The 24,513-nt window shown below is 44.0% G+C and overlaps 1 protein-coding gene across 4 annotated transcripts in view; it reads left to right on the top strand.

The window, feature by feature from the left end:
- Positions 1-24,513, top strand: part of dlg3 (discs, large homolog 3 (Drosophila)) — a 75,647-nt gene that overhangs the window by 7,035 nt on the left and 44,099 nt on the right. For 3 of the 4 annotated variants that reach the window (XM_061079403.1, XM_061079402.1, XM_061079404.1), the window contains exon 1: positions 13,240-13,608. In XM_061079403.1, coding sequence (XP_060935386.1) covers positions 13,240-13,608 — 369 coding nt within the window. Of the gene's footprint in view, positions 1-1,941; positions 2,028-6,367; positions 6,491-13,239; positions 13,609-24,513 lie in introns of those variants that run through there. The other variant, XM_061079405.1, reaches the window with a different exon arrangement.

Here is a 24,513-nt window from a genome sequence, read left to right as displayed (position 1 = left end):
CAAACAGTGCAGTAACCAGGCCCATGTATGACATCAGCAAAGTTGTCCCAGTGCATTCTCATCAAACGGCTGCCACTCAATAGTTGACCACAGGTCATGGGCGTGTAATGAGCCAAGAGGTGATGAGTGGAGACGAGCGGAGGGGGGTGGGGGGAACCAGAGTGGAGGAGTTCAGTCAGAGGAGGGAACTTTAAAAAGCAAAAGGAGGAGGAGTTAAAGAACATGCAGCAATGTCAGTACTGATGTCACAAGTCTGGTGTTTTTGTGATACTTGAGGAAGAGTAACATGTATTAATGTTCCTGCTTTTTCAGTATGTGTCAACATGTGAAGACTGTAGGGAGAACCTGGTTGTCTCAGACTGGTGAAGATTAGATATTGTTCATGAAGTAATTCTGTTTTCACCTCTTATTGTTGGTTGGTTGGTTTGTTCTGTAAGCAAGTTTTATACAGAAACAACAGAAACGATTTCTATGAAACTGGGCAGAAGACAGCAGCAAGCAGAGGCATCCAGGATTTTTTTTAGCTTTCTTTAACATTGTGAGAGTTTCTTTGTTTTGTTTTGTGTTTTTTACACGTTCACCTTTGTCCCAGAGATTGATTCATCTATCTCAATGAAACTGGGAATTTAGGGAACTGATATTTATGAGTGTGTGAAATGTGGTGCAGCTTGATTGAATTTCAGGAGACTGTTGGGCCGTGGAGGAGGTGTGTGCTCTACTGAGCGCCATTAATTTGCTACTGTTAGAAGCGCGAATTATGTCAAGACTGGATTGTCATTAAAATTAATTTAGACATTGGTGTTTCACTCAACATGCATTATTTTAAACTGTAGTGATCCCTTAACCTTTCATTCAGCACTATGGTCAGTTTAAGAGTTTAATTTGAAAAATAATCCTTTGGATTGTGTCCAGATTTGTCTGAATCTAAGTTAGTCTGAGTTTACTTATATTTATTGTTTCTTTATACCTTCTTTATACCTATTTTTTATTTCAATACAGTGTAGACTTACAGAGCAGCTGATTTGCACACTATAGTTATTTCTTGCACGACTCTTAACTTAATATAAACGAGTGATGTAATAATGTTATAGAATAGTGTTGTATGTTTGTTTATGATGTACATTGAGAGCAATGCTAAAATGGAGTCATATACATACAGTACTTGGCAAATAAAGCTGATCCTGGTTATTATTTAGTCTTGTTTTCCTTTTGATATTTTGCTTTTGCTTTTACACCTTTAGATTCTTATTTGCTCTCATTAAAAATGCATGTGTATGTAAGTTACATTTATTTCCACTGATTTTACAATCACGTTGGCGTTGACACGACTCTGACGTGAGAGTTCAGTAAATAACTTCTGTAAAATCCATATTCATGTCTGCATCTCTCAAATGAAAAGCTAGAGGCTCAACATTCCCACTGCTCAACTAGGGGGCAGTGTCTGCATTTATTCCACATGTGTGGGAGCATGTGTACCCTCACCCTAAAATGGAGCTTCAGTGTTCAGAGACTGAAAATGACCTGAGGTGTAAAGTGAAGCGGAGGAGAATCAGTGTTGTTTGCGATGCACGTTGTTCAGGTATGAGACATTAAAATGTGTCCCTCTAGGACTCAGTGCTGATGATTGACTCAGTCGGTGTCTGACTCAATCACTGTAGTTCAGCAACAAGATAAGAAGAGCACTTGCAAATGTGGAGACATAACTTCCATGTAAACAGACGACTCCCACCCCCACGTTTTCACCTGCTGCCCCTCTGAGGCAAACAGACATCTCCCAATGTGCCCATGACTGATCAGTGGTTTTTAAAACAGTTCACTTTCAAAGACCGAGAAGTTATGAACAAGAAAATATGACTCAGTCAAAATAAAAAAAACTTTCATGTTGTATTTGTAACGATCCGAGTAAAGAAAAAAAAGCTCATTATTGTGTTTTTCTCACAGATATTCAAGAGTGTTACGAGGTGACCTTGCAGCAGAACTCAGAAGAAAGTGTTGTGAAAGAAGACAGAAGGCAGGATGCGTGGGAGGTAATTTTCTAGCTTCACATTATAGATTATGGAGAAAATAAACATAAATATTTACTACGCTCACTGTTAAAATACATGTTCACAGTGTATCCGGTGTAGCACGTACTGGTGTGTGCCGCACTTTGCCTCCTGGCTGCACAACAGGCACAGCGGCCAACACACGGTGTCACTACCTGTGTCCCTCACACTCCTACATGGGTAAGATGTTATCGTGAGTCACGGCGGCGATGACTTCAACCTGATGAGTGAGGGAGTGAGTGTGAGGCGGAGGAGAAGTTGGAGCGAGGGACACATGGGTAGAAGGAGAAGAGGGAAATTAGACCGAGTCAAAAGAGCACTGATTACCATTTGCTCATCAGTGGGCTGCTCTCGTGAAGTCAGCCGGTGTTTTCATTATAACAAGTGTTTGCACTCACATGGATATTTAGAATAAATCTAGTGTATAAGACACAACAACTGAAGTGAAGAGTAGAAAATCCGATTTGTAGGTTTGAACATTATTCCACAAGATGTCTCACACAAGTGGATTCATAGAAAACATGAATGCGAAAGCAACAACACAACCACAAGAGCCACACAACAGAAACATAATCCCAATGGAAGTGATTGACAACTGGTGGCGACCATGAAACGTGCAGAGCAACTCACTGTCGTCAGGTGAGCCTTCGTTTATGGAAACCCTCTCAAACCAGTGGCTGCTTAAAATTGGATGAATCCAATCAGTTCATTCTTTCTGAATTAAATTATTGGTTGTCATTATTTCATCCACTAAAGGCCACAGACACGTTTTTTTCTTCTTCCGACCTGAAGAGGATTTCAAGAAATAAGATAAAGTGTTTCACAAACCACTTACCTTACTGCCTACATGGTTAAAAGTCATTAGTTGTTTGTAATTATTAGCTGTTGAAACTCTTCAGCCTGTTCAGAGATCCTTAAAGCTGTGCTCCAGGGGTCATCCATTTTCTCTGTGGTCACTCGGAACCTTCTGATTGCTGATGAATTGACACAGTGAAGATGATTCTAACCACCGGGTTACTGTCAGCAGGGTGTTAGATCTCTGGCAGACTCATCAGTGAACTGGGTTAATTATGGACCAGGCGACTGTAGATCTGACTGAGCCACTCTGAATGTTTGGATCTACACTGGATTTCGTATGTAGCCTGATAAACTGACTCTTGCATAAATGTCCTTATGCCTATTTCAAGTATAAGCAAAGTTTTTTGAAAAACATGCATAGTACAATACGTGTGCCAGTGATTTTCTAGGCTTATAATAAAAAGGGTGCTGCTAAATTACGCAATTTAATCCTCACACAAGATAAAAAGTTTAATCCAACATTATTCTTTCATGCTTCACAGCCCCCACCCTCCTGTCAATCCCTTAATGGCAATATGTTTTTGGAAATTCGTGTGCTAAGTCTGAACTGGATTGTGTTCGGTCAGCTGAACAGGGGAACTGCAATAAACTTGTCACTCGTTGGACTGTTATTAAATGGATGCTTTAGTGCAGGAAGGTGTGTTGTCCAGGTTGTGGCCGCTCGTCGGCACGTAAAACTTCAGTGACCGAGAGATTCTCAGGTGTTTTGGGACCTTGTTTAAAGGACAATATTAGGGAACATATAAACAATCTTGTTTTCTGTTCATCATATCATGGAAATTATCTGCACAAATGATCTCTAACATTTTGGATGAGTCCTTTCAGGTCTGAAGAATCACAGATTTATCGGATCATTGGCAGCAAACCACTCTGTTCTAAAGTTAAATTCTTTAGTGGTTAATCACTATTAAATGTATAAAAGGTGTTAGATTGTTTTATTTACCATTTATTTCTAGTCTACTTTATATTAACCGGATATTTTGTCAGTTTGTACCCTTTATTCATCACATACTTAATCCCAAATCTATTAGTGTGTTGACTCTTTTTTTGTCATCTATCCATTCCAATTAGCTGATGCATTTTTACATTTAGCTATTTCAATAATCCAATACAAAATATCAACAAACCGCTATTTTGACCTCTGCCAAATAAGTTGTGTTTTCACCCCTGTCCATTTGCTTGTTTGTTGGTCAGCAACTTTATGCATTTTCAAATATGGTGTTTTTTGACATTTGTTCCAGATTTCCCCAGGGAATCATGCATGGATCTTAATGAAACAAATCAGGCATATTTATGTGATATTAATGAGTGCGTGCAGTTTCATGCAGATCTGAATTATCAAATTATTATCAACTGATCTACTTCACAATCATTCAACATATCTCCCCACCACCACTGAAGTTGCCCAATGAAGTAGTTGATGTGTTCCTCCTCCATCAGTCCCATAGAAGAGGAACTAAACCACAAACTGTAACTGCTGCTTGAACTTTATTCTGCGTCCTAAGCTCCTCTCAGTGTATTCTGTGATCCACCCTGTCTAGCCTCTAATTCGGTGCAGCATGGCTCCTGATCCTTCCCCCCCCATCCACTCCTCTCTGGATCACAGCTGCCTGGGGGGCCCAGGCACAGTCCTAGAGAGAGAAGAGGTGATGGAAGGATGCAGCAGTCATAGTGGGAAGTTTGAGAGAGGAAGAGCGAGCGAGCGCTGCTTAATGGACACCCAGTGAGGTGCTCATCAGTATTCTGGCCATGCTGTCACCTGAGTTGAGGATGGGAGGGAAACTAAATGAGTCTGCAAATTCCCTGATTTGGTGCAGAGAAGCAGGTGAGAGTGAAGAGCGGCTCCTTCAGAGAACAAATGAAAGCAGACAAGAAGCTGTTTGTAGTAGATTTATTGAATCTATGATGACAGAGGAACTTGTGTTTTGATGGCAAGAACATTCAGGTGTTGGTTTATTTAATTGTATTGTGTAGTAGTCATGGAGTAATGGCTTAATCAAAAAAACGAGAAGACTGAATACATTCTGATCTGAATATTATATCATTTTTTATTGAAATGCTGATTTTGAATATGTCGGCAGAATGTGTTTGTGTGTGTAATGCAAAGGCCATAAAAACTATTCAGCTGCTTTCAGCCATGCACTGAAGTCCGCACCTCCTCCGTATTTTCTCCGGAGGAGGTGCAGGTCTGAACGTGAGTGAGATGCTCCGCAGTTTCTGCAGACTTCCTGTGCCTGGCCTCCTGGTCTAATGTCCGTAGAAATCCAGGAGGCGTCGATGTGTGAACACAGCAAGGGGGAACCCCGCTGGATTCACCGGAAGTGGGTTGGGGGGGTTGACGCAAACAGGAATGACACACATGTTTAGAGAGTTTGTGGTGATAAGAGCTGACAGCGGCACCTGTGTTTTGTCAAGAAAATCTTGTGATCTCCGCTTATACGTCACTTCCTGCCTCCGCCTGCTGCACCTCTCCCCTGAATAATGAAGAAGATTTGTTGCTGTTGTGAACGCGTCTGTGCAGAGAATCTCATGCTGTGTTGTGCATGAGTGAAAGGCAAATTGCCGGGAAACTCCGTGGCAAATTCCTTGGATTTTATCTGCAGTTCATGTCAGTGCAGAATAAACAGTTGTTGTGAGCGAGTTGATGTGGCCTGCTTGCTCGGGGGGGAACTTAGACACTTATATTGTCAACTTGAGCACCAGAGTAGCTTCTACTTAAAAAGGACGTTACCCCTGGTTAAGAAGATCACTGGGCCTGTTTTACACTTTTGGTAACTTTGTACATTTGATGGCTCGCTCTAAAGGCTGCCCTCTGCTGGCTGATAAGTAGTGTGTCTCTGTGTGTTCATGTTCGCAATCAGAAGGTCCCAGTCGCTGTTCTTGTTTGTATATCAACATGTAAATTGTAAATGGACTGTATTACCAGTTATCCTTCTAGTCATTGACCACTAAACCCCATTTATTTTCTGTCACTGCTGGTGTGGGATTCAATATCTCGCCTCAGGAAGCTGGGGATCGAACCACCGATTCTTTGTTTAGCGAACAACCCGTAGCTCCTGCTCCAATATTTATTGGACTAAAATCATTTTGATTTCAGTTGCACATTTGCTGTCACATTAGACTAAAATATTGAGTCCAGTTTTGTGCTGCTTTGTTGTCACAGCTGACTGTTGATACATGTTTTCATCAGCTAGCGCCTGTTGTTGCTTAGCAATCATTTGACATTCAGCAAAATGTTTTTATTAACTTTTTTGTCAACAATTAGATATTTATGTATTTTTAAGTTGTTCTTGCTGTTCCTGAGAAGAAAATGCATAACCATATTTTCCTAAGATGTTAAACCACTTCTTTACAGATGTTTGCAGTGGTTGTCATCCATGTTATGTCTTGATCATTGTTGGAGTAGTGCTTTTTTTTTTATCTGATTTTCACCATTCCTCTCTGAACATTGCTGTGTCCTTCAGATTCAGGAGGAGGACGAGGAGGAGGAGGGTGTGTCTCGGGTGCGAGTGACCAGCAGGAGGAGCCCTCACAAAGTGGAGCGAGTTTCTGGCCTGGTGACCCGCTCCCACGTCGACCTGCCGAAGGTGAGTAGCACCAAGCAAACAGGACCAAGCACTGATCCGACCACGAATGATCCTGGTGACGTGGTGATTACACATCCTCCACTGAGCAGCTCCAGCATCGTGAAACATCTCTCACTGTTCACAAAAACCCACATGTTCTCCGTCACTGGTCACAGGTTCCTTGGACCTGTGACCAGTGATTGGTGTTTGCTTTGTGTTTGTTTGGTTCGCTCTGGAGTTTATGAGATACGTATTCAAACAGAGCGACAGAGAGGAGCACAAACACACACACACATACGCCCCTGTGGATGGGAGAGAGGTTCTTCCCGTAGATTGTGACGCATCGCAGCGTTTTAACTTCGTAGTTGCTGAAGAAGTGACGACCCGGATTCTCCAGGAACATGGATCTGAGTTCAGTGGGTTAATGTGGAGATCGGTTCTGCATGTGAGTGATTGGAAAGGAGCAGAGGAGCAGAATCACTTGTTAACCCGATTTTCTTGTCCTACCTATCTCTTGTCAACCAAGCCGTTAGGGATATTTAGATGTGAGGCTTTCGTGAGTAACAAGCTCAGTCCTCCTTCTTCATGACGGAGACATGTTTTATAGGCTTGCCATGTTCTTCAGTATTGCTAAGGGCCCTTGTGTTCACATGCCTTCCCCATTACAACACGGCCAGTGGCACATGGCAGCAGAGGGGCCTCAGGCGTTGGCTTTTCAGCTGAGCCCAGAACTAGTGCAGTGGGGGGAGGCATGAGGATCTGGGGGCTAGGCCGGGGTAGAGGAGATGGAGATGCAGGCTCGGAGCTCATGGACTCAATGTGCTTGTATGATAATGTCTCATAAGAACATGGGGAAAACACAGGTTGCCTCTGGTGTGGATAATATGGAGCTGTGCACGTGTGTGTGTGTGTGTGTGTGTGTGTGTGTGTGTGTGTGTGCTGTGTGTGAGAGAGACTCCCTCTATCACATGAAGGAGGGAGGTGAGGGAGCTGAGGAGGTGCAAGGATCGGGAGGGAGGGAGGAAGGAGAGATATAGTGGGGGAGGCTGAGAGAGAGAGAGAGAGAGAAAGAGAGGCAAGGGCCGGTGCAGTGCAGAGCTGGAACGGACACCCAGAGCTCAGCCTTCCTCAGGTTGCCATGGAAACCACATTCCTCCCCCGCCTGCATCCCTACAGACTGCTCCGACTCTCTCTCTCTCTCTCTCTCTATTTCTCTATCTCTCTCTCTCTCTCTCTCTCTCTCTCTCTCTCTCTCTCTTCGCTTTTCTGTTTTTCATCCTGTCTTTTTCATTCCTCTTCTAATTCGCATCTTTGTATTTTTTTTTTATTCCTTCTCCCTCGCTCTCGTTCTCTCTCGCTCGCTCGCTCGCTCTCTCTCTCTCTTTCTGCTCCGTTTTTTTTTTTTTTTACTCCGCACACACATTGAGCACATTTGTGATGATGCACACTCAGCAAGCACACAGTGATTCCACATGCATGGCTCTGTGTGGCAAGGTGAATGGATAATTACACACACACACACACACACACACACACACACACACACACACACACACACACACACACACACAGTTCTTTTTTTTCATTCCCATGCATTCATGGACACATAAGCACTTTGTTGTTTACTCCGCATCTCTGTATTTTCTTCTCTCTATTTTTACTCCCCCTTCTGTTCAGCACCATGCTTCAATAATGCCCCCTCTAGTCATCACATTTCTGCCCACACACAGGGCACCTCAGCTTCGTTTCTCCGCAGCTATGGCGTCTCATCGCGGACACCTTCATCTTATTTCATCAATTGCTTTCACCTTCATGTTCGGTTCGCGGCTCATCTCTTAACCTCCTACTTGCATCCCCTTTTTCACAGCTCTCTTTCTCTCCGCTCCTTTCTTCTCGTGTGCGCACAAAATCCATGTGAAATGTGGGTTCCGTACCCGTGCAGCTCTGATACCATCTCCCACTCTCCTCTTCTCCCCATCTCCCTCATTTCCCTCTATTCCCTCTTTCATTTTCCTCCCTATGTTTGCTCCTCTTGTTTTTCCATCAGTCGGAGGTGCTGTGTGTGGTGTGTGTGTGTGTGTGTGATGGAGCAGCTCCGAGGCCTCTTATTGGGAGTCATGGCCATGTAGCCTTTGTGTTTCTGTGTTTGCACCTTTGTGTTTCTGTGTTTGCTCCTCTGGGAGACCTGTAGTTGTTCCTCCCCGGCAGGTAACCCTGTCTTTCAGTACAAAACTGATGAGTGTCCCTAATGCACATTGAATCTCTCCTCCACACTTCACCAAGCTCTGATTCATTGAGCACTATTATGTGTAAAAGATTCTCTGCAATTTATTCATTTCAATATCTGATATTTGCAGAGGGAAGGATTATCACGATGTAATGATGCCTGAGAGACAGGGAGACTTATAAGACTTGCTTCCTCACCCCCTCTTACAGTTAGTTAAGGCTACAGTAAGAACAGCTTAGTACGTGTTGATAAACGGAGCTGCCTCTTTAAGGCTGCCTCACTGCCGACTGTCCTTTTATGGCGCCGCATCCGGTCAGGTGACGAAGGAGCAGAGTCACACCGCTTCTCTGAGAAATGCCTCGAAATGACTGAAAAGCTCAATACACGCTCTGTGCAGGGTGTCCAGGTGGGTTTATGTAATAAGGGTTGTGCAGGCCGATGCCGAGCTGATATTGTTTTTTTGGGGGGGGGGTTGGTGGTTGGGGGTGAGGGGACGCGGCAGAAGCATCTCTGTACAAAAGCACAGGATAATTTTCTCGCTTATGCCTATAAATCACAGGCCCTTCTTTTTCATTTGTCGACCGAGGGTCAGAGGTCGCTGCTTTCATTTCAGAAGACAAATCACCTCATGCTGTTGATCTCTCCAGTCCAAGCTGTTTAATTGGGCACAGTATTTATCAATGATTGCACACACAAATAATACTCTCACTCATGCATACACAATATATATATGTGTGTGTGTGTGTGTGTATACATATATATTTGTGCATGGACGTGCGTTAGACGAATGAATGAATCTTTGAAAACCAATTTGTTGTCATTGTACTTCCTGCAGGAAAAGAGCAGCTATTCAATTTGGTCCGGGTCAGAGTGTAATGACGAGCTAACACTTCAACACACCCTGCTGTGCAGTGTTGTTTCGCTCTTTGTGATAATAAGTTGTTTCACTACTGAGACGAAAAAGGTTTTTCACTTTTCACCGAGGTCAGAGCATCGTTTTGAGTTCAGTCGTGGAGGTGAGATCATTTTCCGTCACTGGTTTTAATGTGTAGCCACTAAACAAATGCCAGTAACCGAATATTGCTTCCTGAGCTTGGCACTGCATCACCCATGGTAAAATAATCTTATGTGAGTGACAGTTTTATTGTGTAATAAACTGCAGATTAAATCGACAACAACACGTGATCCAATACAGGGGCATTGCGAGTGACACCCTCGGAAGTGATTGTCTAATTGAGTCCCACCAAAAGTACACCGCCTCAATAACAGTTTTTACGTAATCTTCACAGAAATTGTGTATATTGCAGAGATTTTGAATTTGATTACATTATATTGCACTAATGTGGGTTTTATACTCTCCCCCCCAGAATTAGCTTGCTCTAACTAAAATGTAAACACTTGGATAAGAAGCATTGCATTTCTTTAGTGTTTAAAAGCAAAAAGAAACCTTAATGTCCATATTACCAAAATGACGTTAACTATTACATCTTAGCAGCACTAATGTAATATCTCTGCTGTAATTCCATCATTTCATATTAACTTCCTGTATTCCACTTCCTTACCCTTACCCCCCAATACATAAAACCAGCAAACTATTGGCTCTAAAAATAATATTCAAATTTTTTGATATATATTAGGTTATGTAACATTCAAAGGGAGAGGTTTCTTTTCCCCTCGAGCTACTAAACATGTCCACATACACAGTTCATCTGCAGATGTGTTTGCACGCGCATGCTCAGCCGCACACACAGATGACATGTGTGTTCATTCATTCAGGTGAAACCTCTTTGTCCGTCCCTGCTGCCTCCACCGTGTGTTCGTCATCCCTCTCTTTTCTATGCCGCTGCCAGTATGTGATTTTTCTTTTTTTCTCCAGCCTCCTGACTGCGCTGTGCTATAAATGCGATGTGGACAGTTTGTAAGAGAGACAGAGCGCGGCTCGGGGAAGGATGGTTGCAACATGTGCTCAGTCATGTGTGCCGTGATCAATATGCTTACATCGTCCTTTCAAGCCCGCTGCCTCCAAGCCCCGCCCCGTCGCTGTGATTGGCTGCGGCGGGGTTTGTGGCTGCATCCGACAAATGTAACTTGAGGCATTCAGTGGTTTTCTATCGTCTCTGTTTCAAAATGATCAAGTTTCTGCCCTTTTTTTCGGATACTGTGCTCGCAGCTTTGGCAATTCTCTGTAGGTTAGGGTGAAAGAATATTGTTGTAATGGAGTGAGTTACTGTTGCATGTAATTAAGTGTGGCTGAGCCGGCTGTGTGTGCCTCCTGGTAGGCCCGGCAACACAGAGCAGTGTGTGCCCTCACCCCAAAAATCCTGCTCCTTGATGTTTTTAATTAAAGGTACTATGTCTTATATGTAAATCACATCACAAGCCCTGTTATTCACGTATGAGCACTGTCACGTGCAGACAATGTGCAAACCTCTCCCCCCATGCAGACACACCCAGCTCCGCTCCCCGTCACATTTCATTAATAATGCATATATGCAGGTCCTTAATGGTGACTCCATAAGATTCCTTTTTTTTAAAAAGCTCAACCTTCGCAGTCAGTGTCAGGAGGCTTTAAATCTCAATCTAGAGATTCACGAACATGCTAGAGGGTTCACGCAGGCAGTCCCGTCGCATGACTGCAAACACAAACAGAAACATGAAAGCCATATAGTCTCTGCTGCCGTCTCCTCCCCCCCCCACCCCACCCCCCCCTCACACATTCTCACTCTCAATCTCTCCCTCCACCCACTCCAAAGCCCAAGCGTGTAATCTTGTTGGTTTCGTACACGTGTTGATGTCATCGTTGTGTGAACATAAGAATATTTCCCCCTTGTGGTTCTTAAACAAGGCTTTGGCGCTTCACTGTTCTCCCACTGAGCTTCTTCTGACCCAAACTTGACGACAACGTAATTCAGCAGCGTATAGTGCTAGACTTTGCAAGTGGAGAAGAGGAAGACGAGTGGGGGGGGTGGAGGGGAGGTAAAGTAACGCAGCGTGTGATTCAAACGCACCCTTGTGTTGATGACCAGGAGAGACGGATGTTCCTGTGCTGCACCTGCCTCCATGGTGAGATTATTTGCAGATGTGTGCTTGTGACACAGAGCCCGGGGGGGTGGGGGGGGGTTGGAAGTCACTAGCACAGGAGAGCTGTTGGGTCTGCAGCTGAACTAGAGACGACTGTGGAGGTGACTAGTGACCAGTCAGAGGCACGGGGCAGGGTGGGGGGGCAGCTCACTGTAAGTTGGATTTTGGCTGCCGACTTGGTTGGTGGAAAACACGGATGAGACTCACACCCATCGGAGCCGGGGTCAAGCTTTGCCTGTGGACAATGACCTACCTTCTTTTTTTTTTTCCTTTTTTTTTTATTTGAATGAAAAAAACTGCCAAATGCAATGTTTTTTTATTGCGGCTGCATGAGTGAGGCAGTGTTTCCACCCGAGGCAGCGGCAGCAGCGGTGAGGCTCCGGTGCCGCGGCCCCTTTAAGAGAAGCCAGTGAAGCGCTCTGTCCTGTTGGTGCTGCCGCCGCTGATGGCGGCGCTGCCAGTTGATTGGCTGAGGCTGTCAGGACCGAGGTGCTGGAGGGATGCTGCTACATATCCCCTGCCCCTCCCTCCCTCCCTCCCTGCATCTCTCTCTCTCTCTCCTCTCTCTCTCTCTCTCTCTCTCTCTCCCCTCTCTTCTCTCTCCCCCGCACTCGCTCGCTCTCCATCCTCCTCTTGCTCGCTCGCATCCCTCTGAATAATCCACATCTAGGGCAAGCTGGCTGAGGGGCGATCCAGAGCTCAGCTCCTCTCTGCAGGCTGAGAAAAGAGACAGAGGGAGAACGACAACGATTTTTTTCAACGCAGGAGGAAAAAACGTGATATTTTGACGGGAAGATACCAAGAAGCAAGAGAGGAAGATTTTCATCAGCGGATATCATTTATTTATATATATATTGTTTATATATCTATATATATATATTTGTACACACACATATAGATATTTATATATATACCTTTATCTCTGTACATATCTGTAGTTGTGCTCGTCTGTTTATATTAATATTTTTATATGTATTTGTGTGTGTAAATATATATGATATATAAGCAAAAGAATATATACATATATATACATATATATGTGTGTGTATATCTATCTATATATATATATACATGAATTTATATGCGTATCACTGTGAACCAAGAGAAGCAAGAGGAAATTTCTATCATTGGGGCTGGTCTCTGATTGTGTGGTCGTATACAATATTTTGAATATTTCGTTTGATCTTCTACGTCAAGAGGACAAAGACTACGTGCCCATTTTGTATTTTGTTTTCCCGTTGCTGCTTTCCATTCCTCCTGATCTTTCTTTTTTCTACGTGCGAGAGGAATAAAGCGGAGAGTGACTGGATTTGACAAAAAGGGGAAATCGGTAGAAATTCCTGTGATTAGTGTTATTTCCGTTGGCATTAGCGCTCTGTGAGCCGATCACAGCTGCTCGTGAGATCTGAGGAGGCAGCAGCGACAGTGCCACGCCGCTCAGCCCAGCGTCAGCCCAGCCAGCATGCACAAACACCACCACTGCTGTAAGTGCCCAGAATGTTATGAGGTGACCCGTATGGCTGCCCTGCGTAGGATGGACGCCCCGGCATATGGAGGAGACTGGCAAGCCGAGCCCTATGGATACCCGCCGGGGTACGGGGGAGGCCAGACCTTACCTCCCCCAGCTTCAGGGGGAGGCGGAAGCATGGGAGGAGGAGGGGGAACTTTGGGGAGAAGTAAGGGCAAGATCATGTCTAGTGGGGGCCCGGGAGGCCCCAACCCAAAGGGCCACTCCAAGTGTGGCCCCAAAGTAAACGGCAGCAACTCCAGTGGTGGACAAGCAGGATGGTGGCCTGAATGCACCTGTACCAACCGGGAGTGGTACGACCAGGTAACTCATCTTCCTCATCTTCCTCACTCTGTTAGATCCTGGGGCCTGGCATGGGAGCCTGGGATCAGATGGGCTGCTGCTGTAGTAAAGCAGAGACCATCATGTTTCAGCTGAGGCTGCTGCTTTATGGAGGAGGATTCATATTTAGTATTCACCCCAAGCCTTCCTTTCTCATGTTGGTGACTGTGGTTCTTCTACTGGAGAGGAGAACAGGACTGATCTAGTTCCACTGCACACACACACACGGAGATGATCCTCATGTTTGGATTTGATGCAGATGACTAATGCTTATAGATTTAAACACACCTAGTGTATGTCGTCAAAGACTTACGCTGATGCAGCTGCCATAGGCCAAAATGGTGCATTTCCAGCCGCTGAAGCTGCAGCATTGAATGGCAGCTTTGCTTTTCTTCTGACTTATCTGTCAAAGCTGTTTCTTCAACACTGCAGACGGACTCTGTGAGGAATTAGATGAGAGAAACAGATTTCCACAGACATCCTGCAATGGTAGGTTTGTGTCTCGTATTCTCACAGTGGAGGAAAAGATGATAAAATCAAAAACCAGCTCCATTCTTATTTATTGCCATTGTTGTTCTGCGAAGCCGGGTTTTTTTTTCTCCAAAGCGTCACAGCATCAGGAATGTGTGGTCGGGGGGAAAAAGAGAGAATCAGCAGCAGCGTGTCTGAACGCTGTCATACGTGCATCACACAGTGTGAATGAAACTGCCTCTTCACACGCGCTCCATTTTGTGCCTGATATCCCCCATCTATTGACATGTATTTATAAATGACAGTTGATGTGAGGTCAGAGGAACCGCTTTCGGAAGCGCAGTCTTTAATTAAGCAAGGTGCACGTATGAGAGCCGGAGCCGGGGGGTGGGGGAAGGGTGGCGTTCGGTGTGAGCGAGAGATTCAAGGAACCGATTTACCAGTGCATGAGTATGTGTCTATGTGGTCTCTCGCGTTTGCAGCAAGTGGAGAGCCACTGCATTGTTTGTGCGTCCCCCCCCCCCATCCCCACCCCCACACAAACACACACGTTTAATGTCTGATGGCGTTTTTGAGTAAGAATTAGGAGGCAGCAGGAAGGAGGGAAGGTGGGGAGAGGCACGGGGGTAAAATGGAGGCTGAGAGGAAGAGATCCCCCCTGAGCTGAGCCCACATACGAGCCGCAACCCGGCTGCTATCAGCAGAGATCACCACAGACAAGGAGAGGCTTTACCTTCGGAGAGGCAAAGAGAGAGAGAGAGAGAGAGACGCCGTCTTGAAATCCGTGGCAAGCCATTTTCTAGTCAGCTGGATTCAGAGCCAGTGCAGCTTATTTCATGATTCACAAGTTTGAAAGGCTAACAGCAGATGTGGTTATGTAAGCAGTTATTGCTTACGTGGATATTTTTATTCCTCATTGCTATTGAAACCTCGTTGTTCTGATATCCATATTATATATTTAGCCTCTGCTGCATGAAATATGTTCTCTCCGATTGCACCGGGATGCATGTAAGGATCTCATGTTGTTGACACATCACCACGATTGGTTCAACCCCCCACTCTAGTATCCTGTGTACTACACACTCGCTCCTTTGCTGTATCATGCGAACGTGTGCCTCATAAAAAAAAAACCCTTTACAGTAGAATATCGAATAAATTAAAGATCCAGTGGTGATGTGATGAGCAGTGGATGATTGGTGATGGGGAGGAAGGGGGGGGGGGCAGCTGTCAGTGGGGTGGAAACGCTAAGGTTGAAAAAGAGAGAAATAAGCCAATAAAGGCAGGCGGCGTTGGGCCTGTGGAGGGGGAGGGGGGGTTACGTAAGAGGAGGCGGGTTGGTGGTGCTGTCAGAGAGAGAGAGAGAGGAAGCAGGAGAGGCCCTGACACCGTGGACAAGCATCTGCCCCCCCTCCCTCCCCCCCAACCGTGTCTTAACGGCCACTATACGCTCGAGACCATGGCACGGCATGGACGGAGAGACGCACCCCCCTCCATCCACCTCACCCCACCCCCCACCTCTCCAGCCTCCCGCCTCCTTTTCCTTCCTCGCAGTCACCGTTGCTCATCCTCGGGTGGGAAACGTGAATGCTGCCCCTCCCCCCCCGCCGCCACCTCTACACAGCCGGGGAGCAGCGATCACACACGCCCCAAACACACACACACACACACACACACACACACACACACACACACACACACACACACACACACACACGTCTATTATCTTCCAGCTCCTGTAAACACTGTATTTTTTGGACACAGGCACTATAATGAAGAGGCAATAACCTTGTGCAGTCATTCAGAATTCTCCGAGCTGAGGCTTTTTTTTTCTCTCGGCTGGATCATTGACATTTTCAAATGGCTCCTGCAGCCCATGAGAGCTTCACGTATGTGCGAGGACATCATCAGACACCCGGGGACACAACAATGCCATATTCGTCGTATTTCTTCCCTCTTGTCATGTATTTACTAAACGATCGTGCGGCTATTGTCAAGGGCTCGCTAGCTTAATTATGAATGACTCCATTTGGGATTTTGGGAACATTCTTTAAAACAAGAGCGTTTTGAGTTTCAATCTGAGGAAAAGTAGCGACCTCAGTCTACGGGGAGCTGCAGTCAGAAAGCTCCCTCTTCCCCCCCCCCGGGCTCCAATCTGTCTCTGTGTGTTCTCCAGCTCTGTCGCTATGATTAGCTTCAAATATTAATTGGATTTTTTACTTTATTTATTACCGTCAAGATTCGGTCCAAAACGCCGTGCCAGACCTGTTGTGTAGAACAGGTCTTTGTAGTGGTGTTTCAAATTAATGCGCAGGCACGGTGGGCGTTAATGTCGAACGCTCCCATAGGTGATTACAACTTGACAGCCTTCAGGCCTTGATCAGAAGTGTGAGTGTGAGTGTGTGTGTGTGTGTGAGAACATTTACAGTCACATTGATTTATGTGTGTCGTTGGATTGTACTGTACATCTTTCTGATGAGATTTCCTTTACTGGGATTTGAGTTGCCGTTCCCGTATCTGAAACTCAGAGAGAGAGTTACCGAATGGGATTCAGATGTGAGTCCGGGTCCAAATGTCTTGAGCTGGATCCCCTCCTGTGATCTTGAAAAGGCTCTGTCTAATACCTGGTATATTCTAATCAGATCAAGGGTTTTCCAGACGTATGTGATCAGAAGGAAAGTGAACTCAGCCAATCCATACATTTCCTTTTAAAAAGTTGACCTGAACGATAACAGCAAAATGGATGTTGTATTCATTACACCCACAGAGGCAGTTCCTGTCAGAGGCATTCAATCCAGCGTGGTGCATAATTACTGCAAGGTTGTTTTTGAGTGTGGAGTAAGACGAAAAGATTTGCATATGTTGTGCGTAACATCACGCATCAGAGCTCTTAATGGCCGTCGACGTTGGCTTAGATAAAAAACATAAGAGTTGAGAGTTGATAGAAAACATGAATACCGACGAAGCTTTCTCGGTTACTATCGTTTTCCTACACCACTGATGAGTAGGTGACTGATAATGTCTGTGCATTGTGTTAAGTTGTGTTTTGCGAGTATTATTAGCACGTTTATCTATTCGGTTGTGTTAAATGTTTGCTCCAAAAATCGTATATTGATATTTTTCCTAACTGGCTTGTGTTGTGGCCATTTGCATTTAACTTGGTGCAAATTGAGCTCTCAGGGCCACCGTACTCCGTAAACACGTCAAGTTTCCATCACTGTTTGATCATGATATGGTATTTAAGTGGTTAAGTGGTTAAGCGGTGTGAGAATGTGACTTTCTGACAAATAGTAAACTAGAAATCATTCTCAAAGTAATTTCTTAGTCCTCTGTGTCATTAGTTACGTTCTTTGCAAATAATATGAAAATATAGACATCCCCAAAAAATTGTGAAAAGACACTTCTGTTATTGTCTACTCTCCTTTCGTCAGCGAGGAGAGAGTATGTCTGACATCATTCTTTGACATTTGATCTGAGGACCCGGCTCGTCCGTGCGGTCGCTGCTTGTCTCTCACTCGTCCCAACAATCGCTTTCAAAACACAACGAGAGGCAAAATAAAGGCTGACGAAACAACATGTTATTCTATACTGTAGCTTTAACAACGTGTGTATAATTGTGAATATACACAATTCCCTTTTTAACCTTTATTGAGCTGTACATGCTTCTTGGATTTTGGATCCAGCCGAACACACGGCTCCTTCAGAAGGAGATAATAAAAGGTTCTCAGGTTTCTCGCTGTTGTTTAGGAAACCGTTTGTATTTAGCTCTCATGTCACTTTGGCAGAAAACTGTTACTGTGAATCAACATCATAATTCAATCACGGGCAAACAGGGTAATTCTTAGTTTGGTCCTAAGATGTTGGGGGTGGGCTGCAGAGTTGTTCACGTAACCACAGACATAATGATGGACGTTAGCCATTACTGAGTGTTCTTTCAAACTGTGCATCGCAGGCTCAGAACATTTAGCCACAGTGAGCGGTGATGACGATGTGAGCAGCTCTGCAGTGGTTTCATGAACTCAGGTCGTTTCACTCGCAATGTAGAAGAGCAATAAGGGATTTTTTATAGAAAATTTGCTTCACGAACTTAGCTCTCATATGACCTGCATTGGCTAACTGCAGAAAGAGATTCAGTGTAGTTTCTCCATAATGGTAATGAGCCTCAACAAGTTTGAGGCATGTTGAAGAGCTGCAGGCAATAAGGAAGCAATAAGATCAGCCGATGTTTTTTAAAATAGTTTCAAAATGGCTGCAATATGTGATATAAATGTGCACATTTGATTTGTTGCACCAAACTTCAGCCTCAGTACAAGGAGAGGAGCAGCAGGTTCTGTTTCTGCTGTTTAATGGGCCGCCCTTCCTTAGTCAGGTGTCAATGAGTAAATCCACTTGTCTCGATAACTGTTTGTAAGAAAAATGACAATTGTTGCAGCGCAGATGATAATTCATCTCTTCACAATCTAACTATGAAGCGGTTTTGGTGTTTGCTGAAACACACTTTTGTAAAAACTGTAATTCAGCTTTTCAAACCACTGCAGAAATTATGATTCAGATGCCAACACTCGCTTTTCACTGATCTCATACGAATTCAGAGCACATGCTGTAATTTAATTTTCTGTTCAGTTGTCTTTTAGTAAACCCCCTACATCATATCTTCCCTTGTGCGCCCTCCTGTCTCCCTCTATTTCACACACACACAAACACACACACATATGTACAATATAAGCAAACACACTTGTGCCGCACACAGACCTTTTGCTCAAAAACAAAGTGCTCCTACCCTATGAGAATGTAGGGTAAAGAGAGGATAGTGAATCAAGGGTAGATGCACTACGAAACAAGGGAGACAAGGTGCGCTGCAATATTTATGTGCACTTTGACAAAAGTTTGCCTTTTTTTACACATCCGAGCGGGAAGGGACGGAGCGCCTGAGAAAAGTCAGATGTTCCTGAAGAGACTTTGACAAGCGAGCCGCCATCATGGGGGCTGAGAAGTTTGATCTGTGATGAAGACCCCGGACCCGAGCCCGGCTGATTCCCACCTCCTACACTTCCTCTGAAAGCCTCCGCTCCACAGCTGCGCCGCTCTTTACCTTTAAATCGCGTTCACAGACTGAATCTGCTCCTATTGTTTCAACCTGGAGGTCCCCAGTGAAATGCCGGATTCGCTGGAATGTGTTGCCGCCTCTGCCAAAGCAGATTTAATGCTCATCAAGCTGTTTATTCATTACTGCAGCTTGGCTACAGCTACGTGATGTATAAATATATATATGCAGAGGCCTTTTGTACAGTGTTACAGGTGCAGTCGCCTGAAGCTGCAGATCCTGTGTGTGTGGAGCCGTGTGTCCTCCTGGAAGCCGAGGCTGCTGCCGTGCCCCTGTGATCCATATGGTCATTGTCAGAGGCCCTGCCAGAGATCAGACCCATATCAGCTCGCCTGTCCCCCCCACCCCCTCTCTCTCAGGCTCTCGCTGCCAGCCAGGGGGAGGAGAGGAGAGAAGGGAGGAGAAGGGAGGGGATTGCTGTTTGTTTGTTTGCTTGTCTGCTTTGTTTTATTTAGGGGGTTTTTGCTGATCACAGTAGCGACTGGCCTAGAAAAGTGACGGTGCTGCGCAGGGCAGAGCGGACCACTGAATCAGCGATGGAACCGTCAGATTTTCTGTTGGAGAGAGAGAGAGAGAAGCGAGGGACGGGCGAAGGCTTTGATTAAACGCTCTACCACTGCTGCTGTTGATTAGAAGAATCCGACATTAGTGTGCGCTGGTTTGTATCTGCACATACGAGAGCTTTTTCCTGTGTTGTGCGAGACTCGTTTCAGCAGGATCGCTCTGGCTTCCTCTGCACGGTGCACCGGCTCCATCACCCACATGCTACCGTGGAAAATGTGTGTGTCCAATCAATAGCAGTGAAGAGCTAGTCCCTAAGTCTTCTGACTCCTCTTCATTTTTGTGGGGGAGTGTGGGCGCTTTCAGCAGCGCTTCGGCTTTTATTGCTTTTATTCAACCACCACATCAGCTGTTATTTTGGGTGATACTTTACAACAAGGTACACACAATACTCAAGAAGGAGTCAGCACCACAGAAACAGGAGGTGACGGCTCATAAATCATTTTAAATAAATGATTTTGTTTTTGATAAATACAGGTTGCCTTAGAATAGACGGGTAGAGTCGATTTATTATTACATAATCTTTATAATAAGATTTGAGAAATATTCCCTTTTTATAAGCATCACATTTTCTTCACTGTTTGTTGCTGAAATGTGGACCAATGCATTTAGTATTGTGTAACATTTCTGATAAGCAATTCCCATAGTACAAAGTGTCTCATCAACAGACATTTCCTTTGTGCAATTTTTTAATTTGCTTTTAAGCTACTGTCAATGAAATCCATCACTTCCTGCTCTGTGGTTTCACATTAGGATCCTGTTCTGTGGTTCGAAGGGCGTAAACATGGACATTCAAACAAGCTTTTAATTTGAAACAACTGCAGAGGAAGTGTTATAGCTTAAGTGTAAAAATGAGTCGAAGTAGTGAATGAAAGGGAAACGTTACATTATTACAGGTTCTTTACACAAGCTATAGGAGAACAGGTTATTTAATCTTCTGTGTATTTACCAAACCTTGATAATCTGTGCTGAGTAACTCTAATTAGAGACTTGACCTTTATTTGAATATTTGTTTGACAGTAAACTCAGAGCAATGACACCATATCGTTTGGCTACTGTCTTCAGACTGGATGCTGCAAGCGGAAATGATTTCACTGAAGACATTGTGACATGTCACAATAGGAAAAGCACAGGTGTAATTCATGAAATGAATGATGGCTGAATCTCAATAATTAGACTCTTGGTTATTGTTGCTGCTGACTCACTGTCACACTGTGTAACTTACCAGGACAAGTACATTTCACTTTTTGTCAGAACAGCAAAATGATTGAGGTTGGTTATGTGTGAGCTTCAAGGTTGATCACTCACACATGTTCATTTTCACTCTCTCAGATTGAATTATCAGGCAGCAGCTTCACAATAGTTGGTCGTTCATGAGAAAGAGCCCTGTGCACATCAGTGGAAACATTTCTTAAGCAAATTAATGAGAAAAAAAACTATAATTTACACCTTTTTACGTAGCCTGTTCAAGGTGGCTTTAGTTGTTGCACATTATACCAGTGGTGGAATCTTCCAATGCCTTCTCCGGAGTCAGGCATGTTTCTATATAGTGGCAAACCGACACACCGGCTCTAGAGAGAGAATTGAACATGTTTGTGTAACCTGAAGGCCACCGTAGTTTCTCCAACATGCAACTTTACCTCTAGATGCCACTAAAGCCTACACACTGAAGCTTTAACTATTGATTTATTAGAAATTATGCATTTGTTTGTCATCATTCATTCATTGGCAACTGCACAAGATAATTTGTGATAGTCGTGTTGAAACTATTTTGGCCTTTACACACACACACACAATCCAAGTTCTATTCAATTCTATTCATTGCAGGACATCACATGAGCTCTGATTAGGGACTGGTTACCTCGTTGTTCAGGTTATTCATCATCCAGATAAGCTAAAAGAATATATGTGTGTGCGTGTGTGTGTGAGTGTGTGTGAGTGTGTGTGTGTGTGGGAGACATTTGGCGAATCGGTGCGTTTCTTACCATGTGTAGCTGCTCTGAGTGCCATCTCTGCCTAATGCATTATCCAAGCAGCCCTTCAGCCATTTGGTCTGGCCTCTCGTGTGTTTGTGTGTGCCTGCGTGTGTGTGTGTTGTTTGTCAGTGTTCTTCATTTCTGTCGTCCCCCCCTCCTGTCGTCTTCCGCTGCTCTTCTCCTCCTCCGCTCTTTCTGGTTTCATGCATAGTACGAATCAAAGGCTTAATTTCCAGGTGTAGAGCAGTGTTCAGAGGGGATGCAGCAGCAGCAGCAGCAGCAGCAAACAACTCCAGGCCTGCGCTTCAGTGTGATTAGTTTAATTTAATATCATATGCACATGCAGTTCTACACAGGAATAAATCATTGTTTAAAGCTGACTGTGTTTTAGAGCAGCATCTTTGTTGAATAACAATTTCCTTCTAATAGTTTGACTAAAACATAATTTAATTCATATATTATGGATGTTTTTGTGCTATAATCAGAAGCTGTTCCTTACCAACAACCGTTACCATCTGTTTTTTGCAATCTACATCTTATATTTTAAGTTTTTCTCATCATCTTGTTACAGTGGCATTAAATTGTTCAGATTTGTGGTTGTGGGGACTTTACTTGACATACGGTCTCTTTAACCTGGAGTTAAAGGTAAAAATATTTTATTGTTACAGGTAAATATTGAGCAAAAACAAAAATGTATATACTTAAAATCTCTTATATATTCGTCCCTGTCTCCTTATGCTTGTTGGTAATATGTTAACCAATAGGAATGATGGCCAGTATTTGGGCTGGGTGATAAAACAATATCAATAATTATCCCAATGTAATTTTCATCAATAGCTATTTAGCAATGTTCAACACATCATTGATCAACCTCAGATTTGTAAAATGTTTGAAACCCCAGCCTTCACTCAGGAGCAAATATCAGACAGTGAACTTAATGGAAATAATAATTTGACAATCATCGTGATAATTATGGATATGGAATTTTAATCTCTATATGTTTTTTGGGCCTTATCGCCCCCAGTCCTAGCCGGTGCAGACATACAGTATATTGTGACAGCATATGTTTGGCTCACATGGACTTCCTGTCCCCACCCCCCACCGAGCTGACGAGAGGAGAGGCCTGCTAACGTTATCCAGACATATGTCTCCTGAATGTTCGCAGAAGCACCGACGATCTTTAAACACATCCCTCTGTTAATTATCCGTCATTATTTTTCTATCAGCGAGACTCGACCCCATCTACCCGCCGGGTTTTACCAAAGCAGGAGCACGCACCTCAATCTGAGAGCGATGAGGAAGAGAGAGAGAGAGCGTGCCCTCACTGTGTCGTGGATATAAACAACACGAGCAATCCCAGCTTAATATCATACATCTTATTACACTGTTCATCGTATCTCTGCCCTGAAATAGCTTTTATGGATTTATTGCGGTTTGTTTCCCTGTGTGCATCTGTGCTCGTGTGTTAAGGTTTCATCAAAATGTGACGCAACCTTCCCCAGTACAAGTCAGATCCAAATTAAGTTTTTAAAAGCTCTTATGTAGCATAGACAAAAGAGCATTAAGGCCATTGTGTGTGTGATGTTTTTATAAAGCTGCAGTTTGAGTTCACTGTTTCCTGCAGCATGTAACTTCCCTTGTTGCTCAGGTTGTTATCTTTATATTTGGATATTATGTATTAGCTGTTGTGATCGTGTAGGTTTGCAGTCAAAGACCTTTTCCCTGATTGCCTTGACATTAACACTGTACGTTCCTGCCGCACTGGAAAGCTGATTAAATATTCCTCGACTCATCATTAGAACTATGATATTCATACAGAATCAGAGAGCAGTATGTTAATGTAACAAATATGATTTGAAATTGCAATCTCTTTTATGAGATTCAGTTCATGTATCGAGTGAATAACTAAATATGTGCAACGTCAGTTATGTGGGAACAAATAAATCTCCGGCTGATCAAAACATTTTGAACCGACCATGAGTCAGGTGTCACAGCAAGGCCTGATGGGTTTTATGGAAAGGTTTTTGAAAGGTTGCTTCACACATCACACCCATAAACTACAGTATTACACAAACTGTTATATGAGTCATTTAGAAAAAAAAATTAAATTTAAAAAAAAAACTTCTTGCTGTAATGGACTAGCTAACCACTTCACCACTGTGTCCTCCCAATAGCTGTGGGTAGAAGGGTCCTTAAAGCTGTAGACGCATTTAGACAATATTTGACATAAATACTCTTAAGAGGTTGTTTGCATTTCCGCCCTTTTTCATTCCCACAACCTGATGTATATACTCCAGATTATACACATTATCATACACACAAATATATATTGGTTTATACTACTTTGTAGAAACACTGCTCTCCCTTCCATGTCACTGCTGTGAAACATTTATTTGCAAGATGAATCAAACTAATAGCACCATTTTCTGTTTGGTTGAGAAGTGCAGCTTTTTGTCATTCAGCACAGACAGGTGTAGAGCTGCCTGTGAGCTGAAGACCAACACGCTGAGACGTGTGGGGAAACAACAAAGGAGACAATTGTGTTTAAGTGTGCTTCACCTGCCAGCTGGAAATTAATCGAACACATTATTATGAAATGCCAGTGTCACGTCTGCCTCGGCCCCAAACACGAGGAGGAGGAGGAGGAGGAGTTGTTCTCTGATTAAAGCTGGAGATGCCTTTCTTTCCCACACTGTTCTATTCCGGGTGTAGCAGGGCTGGATGTACACAACTACATGCAACACACATTAAAAAGAAACATTAGAGCATTGTCTTCCT

This window comes from Limanda limanda, chromosome 10 (genome assembly GCF_963576545.1).
Source record: "Limanda limanda chromosome 10, fLimLim1.1, whole genome shotgun sequence".
NCBI lineage: Eukaryota > Metazoa > Chordata > Actinopteri > Pleuronectiformes > Pleuronectidae > Limanda > Limanda limanda.
Note: the sequence above shows the minus strand (reverse complement) of the source record. Positions and strands in the feature narration are given on the sequence as shown.